Genomic DNA, 12838 nt, shown 5'->3' on the forward strand with positions numbered 1-12838 from the left:
TGTAAAGATTCATGCTTTTCGCTGTGGAGGTTGAGTCCCTGGTGTTTGCCAACATGGCAGCCATCACACTTCCAAGCAGCCCATGTTGGCATGTTTGAAGGCTGAGAGGTATGTGTCATACTGGCAAGGAAGGAGGACCCAGAGGAAGGAGGAATGTAATTAGGCAAATCTGCTGGAGTAATACAAGGATGTGCACCTCACTGCTGCAGCTGCTCCTGGTTGTATCCAATTCCAGCAGCCTATGTGAGATTAGGGAGCATTTTGCAAAATGATTTGATTGCACAATACATACCTCAGCTCCATCAAACTTGCACTCTACCGCCAAAGCATCCATTTCTCTATAATTGCTTTACTCTCTGTAAGTTACAATAGCTCAACCAACTTTAATGAAAAAATATTAATTGTTGATTGAGACTTTACATGCCAGATTTCGGTCCCAATTCCTAATTTTATAATTTATGGAACATTAGGTTGTTGATCATGAAAAAGCACTATAGGTACTCATAAATGGTTTTTAGCAATAGTGTGTGTGTTTGTGGAGGCACTTGTGCCAGCAGCCATGTATCATGTAAGCCACTGCATACATTGCAACTGCTGGTTTCATGGGGGCAACATTTGGTAGTGTGAGTATCAGGGTTCTTCCTCCCTTCCACTCCCCATCCCCCTTTGCTGGATATTGTCTATTGTGCCTACTGCGTTAACGATCACAGAGTATAGCTTTAGCATTTAGGTATTATGGTGATGGGTGCAACAGAAATATCTGAAATAAATATATACAGTGAAGAGATAATGGGACTGTGAGGCAACAGGAAAAGAGTGAGTGGCAGACAACGTATTTTAGCACATGAGCACATCATGTAGTTTGGAAACTACAGCATCTCTTCATCTGGTTTGAATCCCCTATTATAATATTAAAAAAAAAAGATGGAGGAAAGAACAACACTGAACTTCATGTTTGTATCCCATTGGTTGTATCAATTTATTTTCACTGCAAGTCTGTTACAGTTGTTTACCTTGGTCCTGAACATTACAGAATGGTGCAAGAGTGCAAAATGGACAGATGTCAAGTTGTTAGCTACACCTCCTTCTGAAGCCACTCTCTGCCAAGTAAGGAGAATTGAACACAAGTTAGAGAGCAAAGAAGTTAGGGAAACATGGGTGTAAATGGAACTTTCACTCCCTTTATGACCTTTAAGGACCCATTCTACTGCTCTGGCTCTGTATTGTAACTGATACAGCCCGAATGCATTGCAGTTCCTCAGAGAGGATCAGTCACTGAGGAACACGCATGGGAAGATGCAGGAGCTTCCATTATTCAAGGTCACATACACAGAGGCGTAGCGAGCGCTCTCCGTACCCTCCGACCGGAGGGGGCCCCTAAAAGTGGCAAAATAAATACCGCATTCCAGTTTCTGCATTGTAAGGGGCCCCGCCCGCACATATGTTCGGAGGGGGCCACCGTTCAGAGGGGGCCACGTTCTTTGTTGCTACGGCCCTGCACATACATATGCAGAAAGAAAAGAAATGATTGGTGTCGTCTCATCCAAAGCTGCAGATGCTCAGTCTCCACTAGGGAACATTAGTGGTTGGAACATTAAATCCAAATGAAAGCATGATCCAGTCCTATATCTCACTCCTCAGAATCAGAAACATTGACCTCCTGAGCAGTGCAACAGCTCCACCCACAACTGAACTCTATGGCCAAGACCAGCAATATCACCCCAATGCACCAGTCACTGGGGAGAACAATTAAAGAACAACAAGCTAGCACCACAGATCCCTGCACAGAACTACCACACTAGCAAACAGCCTCCCCACAGTGAAAGATGCACCGCAGCCTCTGGCTAAATACAGAATCGGTGAAGTGGAAAGTGGGAGCCACTCAGCACAGTCCAAACCCAGAGTCGGGTGACTGTGAGCCCACCTGACAGGCAAGATTGAGACAGGGGCTGTTTCTATTCCCATGTCAAATATCTGAGCGTGCGAGAGCAATTTCAGCACATTACCTGAAATGATGGAACACTTTCTGTCAAAAATACACCTAACCCGGGAGCCAGAGGGAGCTGGGAGAGGGCGTCCTACTGCGGCGCCACCTGGGCTGTGGGGACAAATGAAGACATGGGGAAAAACCTCCCGCACCCTGCGAGCTTTTTGCTGGGCACAACTTCCCTACCTCTGGAGATTCCCTTTGGTGCCAACACGCTACAGCTTGTTATGTGGCTAACGGCGCCACTCATTTCCCTCTCCCGCTCCCACTCCCTTTGTGTGACCTCACAATTGGATACTAAGCGTGTTTCCTAGTAACCACGGAACGCAGAAATACCGGCAACAGCGGGACCTCCCTGCTCTGTGCCCCAGGCGGGCCGGGCTCTGGCCGTGGGATGCTGCGCACCCCGGAGGGGACGGAACCAGACGGGCAGCGGGAGGAGAAATCAGCTGAGCAGACAAAAGGGAAACACCAGCTGCCGCTCTCCGCCCTGTCCGCTTTCAGCTACATCCCGCCCGGCCGCAGGGACCCCCCGGAGCACAGCTACTTCCACCAGGAGTTCAAGGTGAGGGGGAGGAGAAAGGGGCAGGGCGCGGAAAGGACAGCATGGAGCGGGGCTGGGGAGCGGGAATGAAAAGAGGAGGAATAAGAAAGGAGGGGGCATAGGAGTGAAAGCGAAGAGGCTGCAGGGGGCAGCAGAAACATCACACACACAGGGATGTGCAAGGAAGTAAGTAGATGTTTGTACATTTCACCTGGAAAGGAAAATGCACTCTTGGCTTTCACTCCCCACCCTTAAATCTTAAATTTGCAGAGCCTGGGCCCCTGAGTGGTCAGCACTCATCATTCCTCCTAAGCAAAGCAATTAATATCAACAAGGATGTTCAGCACCTGGAAAATCTTGTTTGCTCCTTAGGGTATAATTTACAAAAAAATAATAATTGGTTATATGGTGATTTACTGAGCCCTAGAGAAATTAGTAAAGGGCATGTATAATAAGTTCAGCTTTTGGGCACTTTTATGCAGTCTCATTCAATCTGGGACCATGTAGTTGCATCTAATAAGATTGCGGTGGGTTGGTCTTAGTCACAATAGACATGATGACAACACAACCATCTGAAATTTGATGCCAATATTTAAAGGCACACAAATCAACCACACGAGAATGTCACACTTTTGCCTTATGCTGGAAAGTCCACTTTAGCACTTACATAGCACTTTTCTTTTTCAAAGTTCTTTGTAAAGTGTAATTAATTTTTACAACACTGCTGGAGGACAAAAGGTATTACCCACATTTTCTAGATGGGTAAAGTGATACAGAAAGGAGTTGGAGTGAATTTCAACAAAACATATTGAATTGACAAACAGAATGTTGTCCTCTGTTTAAATCTCTAAACATACTTTAGATAGTGATTTTATTGAAAAATATCTCAGTACTATCAATATTTGGCACAGATTAGCTGCCCAATTTCTGCTGAGAAGTCTGTGCTGTCAGAGATTGCAGTCTAAGAAATAGTTTCCATATTGGTTCAGAAGTGGAAAGTAGTTCAACATCAGTAAGGCCCTGATTCTACAAACATTCATGCACATGGTTAACTTTACTACTGTGGGCTAGATTCACAAAGGGATGTAGGCCCAGATTTAGGCACCACTGGTATTCACAAAACACCCCACTCAGCTACCGCCGAACCCTGTAGGCACCTAAACTCAGTCAGTTAGGGCACTCACCTAAGAGGTGGGAGATTGCTGTTAAAATCTTTTCCCCCCTCAGGCGGTAGGGAACTTGAACTGGGGGTCTCCCATATCCCAGGTGAGTCCCCTAACCACTGGACTGGAAGTTATGGAGGCCCCCCTCCCCAAGCTTCTTGCAAGAGGCATCTGACTCCAGGAGAGAGTTCATAGCTGAGAATCCCAAGCAGAGTTGGGTGCCTCCCTCCATCCCACATGGTTTACACTAGAAAATTAGATCAATCCAGCTACATGGTTCATCGGTATGAATTTTTCACACCCCTGAGCGACGTAGTTAAGACGACCTAAGTCCTCATGTAGATGGCTAGGTCAATGGAAGAATTCTTGTCAACCTAGCTACCACCTCTTATGGATTAACTAAAGCAAACAGGAGAATACTTCCCATCACTGTCGTGTCTACACTGAAACTTATAATGGCCCTGCTGCAGCTAAGCCGCTGTAGTGTCTTAAGTGTAGACATAGCCTTAGGCACTGAACTGCCTTAGAGTGTGGCTTAATCATCTGTGTGAAACGAATTGCTCATTTCAATCCAAAACGTTAAAATTCACTTAGCAAATACATTTGACAAAAATGGGAATAAGAATGTGGAAATAATTTTACTTTGTGTAATGGCCCATCCACTCCCAGTCTTTGTTCAAGCCTAATTTAATGGTGTCCAATTTGCAAATTAATTCCAATTCAGCAGTCTCTTGTTGGAGTCTGTTTTTGAAGTGTTTTTGTTGTAATATTGCGACTTTTAGGTCTGTAATCGAGTGGCCAGGGATATTGAAGTGTTCTCCGACTGGTTTTTGAATGTTATAATTCTTGACGTCTGATTTGTGTCCATTTATTCTTTTACGTAGAGACTGTCCGATTTGGCCAATGTACACGGCAGAGGGGCATTGCTGGCACATGATAACATATATCACATTGGTAGATGTGCAGGGAATGAGCCTCTGATAGTGTGGCTGATGTGATTAGGTCCTATGATGGTATCCCCTGAATAGATATGTGGACAAATGTAATTCAGAGATTGAGGTAGACAGAAGCATGGGCAAGTGGCCTGATAACATGACTGGAAGACAGGAAATCCTTAATTTTAATCCCATTTTTGACAATGACTCCCTTTCTGGTTTTGGGCAAATTCATGTAAACAGTGTGTGTTTCATTTCCCCATCCACGCCTATTTGATAGGCATGCTGTGGACTTTAATTAATGTTTGCAAAGTGATTTACAAGTGCTTGATTTTATTAAGCCAGATCATAGGAAATGCTCACCTGAGACATGGATTGCTTGTCCATTTTACATGATTCATTCATTCTGACTGGTTATTAAAAATACAGGCCTACTACCCTAGCATTTAGCAACTGATGGAAATGACTACCATTAATACCAGTAAAGTATCTGGAGACAAAATAACAAGCCAGACATTGCACAATTAGGTGGGATAATTCTGGCAGAACTGCTCAAAACAGATTATCTAGGACAGAATTACAGTTAACCATAATAGGCTGTCTGTCTACCTTCAAGTCCAAGAAAGGCTGGATTTTCTTCATTGATATAGTGAGTCAGTGAATAATGCAGTAGTTCTTTTTAACCAGCAGGAGGTAGATCTTTACTTGGCTTCTAAATAAAATATGGAGAGCAAAGGAAAAGCTATAGTGAAGTACAATAATGGAGAGGACAAATCACCACCTAGAATTCTGCAAGTCTCATCGCCTCTGAGAAGTGAAAAGGAGAATAGATTAAAAAACAAAACAGCCCCTCCTCTTGAACACCAACTAGTGTATTTCCCTTATTGAGTAACCCTATTATTATAGGGGTGCACTAGTGACACCATAGTTAAGGCAGTGCCAAAAGTTTCCTTTCACTGGGACCATTATAACCATCTAGTACTGTTCTGACTTTAATATTTTTAGAGATAAATAGTTATAAAACAGAAAAAAATATATAAAAATCAGAACATGCTTCAGTTTTCTAAAGTACCATGAGGCCTGGCAGAATTTTGTTTAATAGATAATAGATGTTTATTTTTTTTTTTAAATCTATTTAAATTTTCACAGTTGCACAAAATTATGGACTTTAAGCATTTTTTATATTTATTGATGTAAATGTTCACACTTGTGGGAAACTGGAGGGGAGGGTGTCAGACAATTATTTAATGACTGACATTGATATTCAAAAAGTTAAAGCTTTATAGCCATTAAACCCACAAATTGTCAACACCACACATGAAAATATACAAAGTAAATATCCTTAAGTCAAACTGTAAAGTTCTCAAGCAGCACTTTTCTTACTTTGCCAATCTGTAATTTTCAATTATTATTGATGGAATTTATTTAGTCAGCTTGTATGTGTGAAATTGATGTTTACTGACATTTACCTATAAAAATCTAATCCTTCCAAGCCTAATTACAACTACATCATTGCTGAGCCAAAAATGAAGATTGAAGTTTTTTAAGTTTCACTTTTTCAGATTTTTAGATCATGTGTCACAAGAGCAGGGTGATAGGTTGAAATCTTCTCCAGTCAAAGTGCTGAGCCTTTGATGATTTTCATAAGTAATTATTAGTATATTGCAAAAGGTCTTTTCCTCTCCTCTCTCAAATATTTTTTTCTGAATCATACATGGTTTAGTATTTGTAAACCATAATAAATCTCTAGTGTGTGTAGCTAATTGTGCATTACCTAGCACTTTGGGACTTCAAGGACTCAAGGCTTCACTTCTTGTATATAGAGAACCGGTGTTGCAATCAGTGGGAGTCTTCGGTACATCAGGAAATGCAAGACTGGGATTCACTGGAGACACTAATTAAATAGCGCTCTGAGATTTTCATATGAAAAGATGTTTTAAATACAATCATTTTTATGTTTCTTGGAGGGGTGGCGACTGTGTGTTTATGCATTAACTTGAAGATAAAGGCTGATTCACAGGCTACTTCCAATATCTATTTCTTTCAAAATGAACTTCAAAGCTGCCTTTCTCTCTTCATTTTCTTCAATCAGAATGTCTCTTTAATCAAGTGTATGCATTTGCTGAAGGAAAACAGTCCAATAAGGAAACCGATTTAAGCTTCCATGTGGTTACTATAAATTACAAAGGGGGAAACAGTGATATGAAATACTCTGAAAAATCCTCTGCCAATGTCTTTACATATAATGTAGAAGTTGTTTTAGTTTCACATTTTCACAGACAAGCCAAATGCACAAAAGAATTGTATCAGAGGGGTAGCCATGTTAGTCTGAATCTGTAAAAAGCAACAGAGGGTCCTGTGGCACCTCTAAGACTAACAGAAGTATTGGAGCATAAGCTTTCGTGGGTGAATGCCCACTTCATCAGACGCAAGTACTTGTGTCTGATGAAGTGGGCATTCACCCACGAAAGCTTATACTCCAAAAGAATTGTAACAATTTTTCAGACTATTTCAAAGGGATGCCCCAAATGTTGCTAATAACAGATGTTCTTCACAGCATCTAGTGCTGCACATGCACCAGTTAGTAGTTCTACCACATTATTTTCTAACTCACAGTGTTAAACACCACTGTAAGTTAATCATATTTTTTTCTTTATCCCAAGACAGGGATTGTTTCCACATATGACTCCATTTTTAAGAGGCCAATGGGTTACAATGAAAAACTCCACCGATGTGACAGAGAACATGCAAATAGTCGAGGTCTTAACATTAATGATGAGGTAAGGTTTATATGCGGACATTAAAGTGGCTTCATTCATATTGACAACACTGGAGTTAGGTGCCTAATGTGGAGAGACAGATGTGACAGAGACCCTTTGACAATGGGGCCCACTGTTCTTTGCAAAGCAGACTTATCTCAGACCTGACAAACTCACTACACCAAATGTGTCTTACAGGATATTTATCTATAAAGAGTAACTTAGGATATCTACAGAAAGCTTGTAACCTGTCAAGCTTCGTATTACAAGCGCTGTGTGGTTTAGAGGAGCAGTGGTTTAATATGAAACCAGTGGTGTTGGAATAATTTGTATAGTGGGGGTGCTGAAAGCCATTGAACAAAACTGTAAGCCCTGTATCTGATGGAAACCACTTCAAGCCAGGAAGTGCTGCTGCACTCCCAGTACCCCTAATTCCAGCACCCCTGGTGAAACTGATAAATTGGGATACACTGCACCTTTGGGTGCAGAGAATCTGGAATTTCTGTGAGTAGCCAGTACCAGGGGCTGGATATCACAGGTGAACAATTCAAAGTGACTCAGGGGTTGGGGTGCACCTCTTGTTAACCTGCAAGGCAAAGACAGCACTGGCATAGCCTAGAGGAGAGTGCTTGAATGGCTGAAAGGCTGATGGTGCTAGGGAGCTAACACCCAGTTACCAGAAGCAAGACTCCCTCACACCAGAGACAGGAGGTAACAAGTTGACTAACTGTCTTGGGTACCCTAAGAACTGTCATAATAGACACCTTAGCCTGTGATACACAAAGCCAGCACAATAGGCAGGGAGCCACCTACCTGAGCCAATGGGAGAAACCAACCAGAGAGGGGGCATGCTAAGCCCTGCCCCTCTCTGAGATAGGTGCCTAAGTCCAGGCTGCACAGGGGTGCCTTGCTCTGCTAGTAATCCATGAACAGGGGGCAGATAGGCACTTAGCTCCCTAATTTTTTTGTGAGGCCTAAAACAACACAGCTGGGGACAGGAGGTACTCATAACCTCTAGCCTAGCAGATAGGGTACTCACTGGGATGTGGGAAACCTGTCCCACCTCCACTTGAGGAGTAGGGATTTAAACATGGATCTGCTACCTCTCAGGTGAGTGCTCTAACCCCTGGGACAGGGGTTCCTCACTGTCTCCTGTTGAAGTTGTTCCACTTTAATTAAACAACAGAATACTTAAATATGTATTGGGCCAAAGAATGTTATCACCTAGTGGTAAGAGCACTCACCTGAGATGTGGCAGCTCACTGTTCAACTCCCTTCTCCGCTCAGGACGGGGCAGGAGTGGAGGGAAGAGAACTGGGGTCTTCCACATCCTGGCTGAGAACCCCAGGCTAAAGATTATAGGGGAGGTCTGTCTCCCCTCCCACGCCCCAGCAGTTTTGTTTGGGGCCCCATATGTGATTTAGGCAGCCGAACGCCAACCCTTCCTAGTTTGTGACTCACACTGGTGCTTAGGAGGGTGAGAGGTGTTTGGACACCTATCTCAAGGAAGTAGTACACATGCTCAGGCAGGAGAAAAGCACTCAGGCATCTAGAGTGAGACTGCAGGACATGTGCCCAGAGGCAACAGTTTAGGTGTTGAATGAGTTTAGGCACCTACAGCATTAGGCAACAGCCAAGCAGGAGTTTTGTGGATCAGTGGTGTCTGTAAATGGGACTTACGCTCCCAAAGTATCCTAAGCCAGGTTCAGGGAAAGAGTAAAGCCATGCCCCTCAGACTGGGTAGACAGTGTGGATGTTGCAGTTCAGGTAGCAGCACAGGCTAGTCACCCAAGTACAGACCCAAGGAGTCAGCCAGGCTTCCACGTGGGTGGCTACCCCATGTTGCTGCCTCTGCCACAATGTCCACTGCTAGTTTTAGTGCACTAGCTCAAGCAACGCTAGCATGTTTCCAGCTGCCTGAGGGGGGATGAACACTCCCAACTGCTGTATAGACATACCCAAAGACACACACCCCCTATTTTCCTGAGCTAGCAGTCTCCCCTCTGTGTATTTTCTGTATTCTCAGGGCACAGTAGAGTTTGGGGAGTACAGCTAGGCTGAAACCATTCTCTGTAGAGTTCCCCACTTAGGGCCCTGTGAATGTCCAAGTGGAGAGATCCTTGTAGAGTTAATACTGCCTGGGGGGAGGGGTGCCCAGACACCAGCATTGGAGAGCAAATGCTCAGTTAGGAAGTTCCAAGATCTGTGAGAATTACCTCTGATTGCCCTGTGAATCTTGGGATTCTGAGTGGGTCATGGAACACTCCCAGTGTCTCTTCTGTATGTGAGCAGCTTCCTCCTAAACTCAATAGTAAAGTGCCCAGTAGACTTCATGGAGGAGCTGGCTCATCTCCCTTTTTGGGGTCAAAACTCTGGTTTGGGGGGTGTTTAATTTCCTTTTATTTTGGTAGAGTTTAGGGGTACAAGTGGGGTGGCACTGTTGGAAATGTCATTAGGTTGGCAAAGCATTTTTGAAGAGGAAGGTTTTGCAGCATTTCCTAGAGATGGTCAGGCTCCCGCTTTGCCTGATCTCCTCTGGAAGTTCACTCTGTAGTTGGATCAACTCACCAGAGAATGCTTGACCCTGACCTTTGTGATCTGCATTGTCCCAGCAGAGCACAGCTGCCTCAGTGGTCTATAGACCAAAGTTGTCTTTAATGTATAGGGCTTGATCCAAATTTATCAAGTATTTGTAGAGTGCTTAAAAGCTGTCACCTTAACCCTGCTGTAGGCTCCATCTTTATGTATCATCCTTTAGCTCTTATTACAGTAGCACCTATAGACCCCAGCCAGGATTAGGGGCCGACTGTGCTAGACGCTGTACAAACATACACGTTATCTCATACATTTGATGTTCCATCCACACTTTAGCTGCAGGAAGGAAGAAAGCTTTCTGTCTCTTCTGCCTCCAGAGCCTCCTGGTTGCTGTGACTCAGGAGGGTAATAATGCTGCACCAGTCTACATTTACAGCCAGTTCACATTTACAAGGTCAGCATCATAACCATAAGATTGTTTTTTAAAATGAGACCTTTAATTGCACAGAAATCAGTGGCTTAGTCCTCTACAATCGCCAGGGAAAGCTTCCTGCTTACCACGGGTGTGTCAGTGAGCTGATATTTTCAAGCTCAGGTTTCATTAACTCTTTTTTTGCAGTAAGTTATATGGGCAGAATACATGAAGGTATAATGAGGTAGCAGAACATGAAAACTGGTTGGGAACATTACAAGCATCACAGCCACACGTGCATTGTACAGGTCATCCCAAATGCGAGCTAATAAAACCTCTCTACTGACCCAAAAAAGCATACTAAATTAATTTATTACATGGTCTGCAACTACTGACATGGAAATCACCTCCACATGGTTAGGGTGTGGATATATATATATGGGTATGTACATGTAATCAGTATATAGTAATTCAGAGCATATCTCCATATTCTGCTGTCTCAGTGATGCATTCATGTTTTTTCACTATTGTTAAAGTTCAGTCAGGAATTTTGGACAATAAAGTAATGATCCAAACCCCACTGTAATTGTCTTTCTGCTAAACAAATGTGCCTTGCTCTAACACACATTATACAGTTCTGTCTAGGCAGAAGGCCCACTTGTCACCAGCTGCTACACCAGACTTAGCAATCTATATTTGTCATAGCAGTGGCTCCTCTACTGTTTTGCATGTGTGTTTATACGTTAAGGAATATAAGATCTAAATAATGTTCTTACAGGAACTGGCAAGACCCATTGCTGTTTTGTCCTCTTCAGAATATGGGAGACACATAAACCAGCCCGTAGAGCAGTCGATCAGAGATTATGCAAGGATTAACCGTGTTCAGGCTGAGTTCTACAGGAAAAATGGAGTCAGCTGCTTGCTGGAAAAACCTTCTCAAAGTCTTGAACCATCCTAAAGCTCCTGTCCCCCCAGCCATCAACATGAACATAGTACAACAGAGTTTTCACAGCAAGAAGAAAATGAAGACTGTTTTGCCTTTTCTTGTAATACTTTCCTTTAGCTGGTCAGTGTGACTTGGATACAAAAAAAAAGAATCCACAACAGCTGTCAGTTTCCCCATGTTAGTGTAAATGTACCTTGACATTTCATTAAAATCTTGCAAATAATTTCTCTACCAATTTTCAATGATGACAATGTATTACAATAGAATAGAGCAAGTTTCTTCTTCAAAGCATTTACAAACATCAACTTACAATCCACACAACCATTCCTATTAGATTCAGAAGTATTATTATCCTGATGAAAAAACGGAGGCAGAAAGAGGTTAAGGCCAAGATTTTCCAAAACAAGTGCCTAAATCTGTAACCAGAAAAAAAATATAAAATATTTTCAGATCAACCTGAAAACAAAAATTTGTTGAGATTTTTGGCAAACTGGAAATTTAAAAAAATAAATAATTTGGGGGGTGGGTCCAAACTGAACTTTCATTCAATTCAAAATGAAGGGTTTTGTTTTGGTTTCAAGTATTTAACTTTGTACAATAATATTGAAGGAAATTTTTAAATGAAAAGTTATTTCAAATCAAAGACACCAAACCGACATGTTTTGACTTGGAGTACCTTTCCCAGAGTTAAAGAAAAGCTCCGTATAGCTCAAAAGCTTGTCTCTCTCACCAAAAGAAGTTGATCAAATAAAATATATTACCTCACACACCTTGTCTCTTTGATTTATTTAGGTTTTTTTGGACCAGAACACATCTCATAAAATGTTTCCATCGACCCTCTGAATGGGCAAGTCCTTGCAGGCCTACTACGCTCTTTCAGTCATGTAAGGATTTCCAGACCCAGGAACTGAGAACAAAAGACTCCCTTTGTGAAGTCTCATTTATTAATTTTCTTCACACAGTACAAAACCTCTCTTCATAGGCCCTTCAAATCTAACCCTTCTTCTAAGCTCTGGGGCTAATCCCAGCAAGCATCCTCTCCTGAGGACGGGATTTCCCAGTTTTTCTCCCAGCTGTAGCCTTCAGTCAGCTTTTCCCCTTTGGTCCCTTTTTACTCACTTTTTCCACTAGTAAGCTACAAGAGTTTAACTCTACCCTGCTAGTCTCACGAAACTCCTCTCTAGGATCACCTCCCTCCAACTGAACTCTGGTAACCTTTTACCAGGCCTAGGTGCTTGTTACTCAATTACTGCCTAGGTGGGCTGGCTGGCAGTTAATTGCTTATAGGTCAGCAGAGATGGGCTTGTTCTCCTTAAAAAGCCCTTCACTTGAAGTGAATGGGAGCTGCTAGGTGCTCAGCACTTTTAAAAATTGGGGCACTCAAATAGGAGCCTAAGTAGGAGTTTAGGTTTCTAACTTTAGGTACCGATTTTGCAACATCTTAATGTGAGGGTGCAATCCATGAAGGTGCTTAGGTGCCACTGCAATCCACAAAACTCTCTCGGCTGCCACCTAACCCTGTAGGTGTCTAACCTCACTTGGTGCCTAAATTTTTGC

The 12838-nt window shown here is 42.8% G+C and overlaps 1 protein-coding gene across 1 annotated transcript; it reads left to right on the forward strand.

Annotated features, from left to right (window-relative positions):
- The first annotated feature begins 2381 nt into the window (after positions 1 to 2381).
- On the forward strand, positions 2382 to 11429 carry CUNH5orf49 (chromosome unknown C5orf49 homolog). Its single transcript, XM_024216060.2, has 3 exons — positions 2382 to 2552; positions 7293 to 7409; positions 11114 to 11429. The coding sequence occupies exons 1-3, from the start codon at positions 2382 to 2384 to the stop codon at positions 11291 to 11293; spliced, it is 468 nt and encodes a 155-aa protein (XP_024071828.1). The 3' UTR covers positions 11294 to 11429.
- The last annotated feature ends 1409 nt before the right edge of the window (positions 11430 to 12838 follow it).

The sequence above is a fragment of the Terrapene carolina genome, unplaced genomic scaffold (genome assembly GCF_002925995.2).
Source record: "Terrapene carolina triunguis isolate 2854851 unplaced genomic scaffold, T_m_triunguis-2.0 Scaffold580, whole genome shotgun sequence".
In the NCBI taxonomy this organism is placed as follows: domain Eukaryota; kingdom Metazoa; phylum Chordata; order Testudines; family Emydidae; genus Terrapene; species Terrapene triunguis.

What these genes read in the sequence shown, in the direction of transcription:
- CUNH5orf49 (XM_024216060.2), top strand. Translation starts at nt 2,382, where the DNA reads ATGCTGCGCACCCCGGAGGGGACGGAACCAGACGGGCAGCGGGAGGAG. An exon ending in ACTTCCACCAGGAGTTCAAG is followed by an intron (nt 2,553 to 7,292) that starts GTGAGGGGGAGG and finishes CTTTATCCCAAG; the next exon opens with ACAGGGATTGTTTCCACATA. An exon ending in GTCTTAACATTAATGATGAG is followed by an intron (nt 7,410 to 11,113) that starts GTAAGGTTTATA and finishes ATGTTCTTACAG; the next exon opens with GAACTGGCAAGACCCATTGC.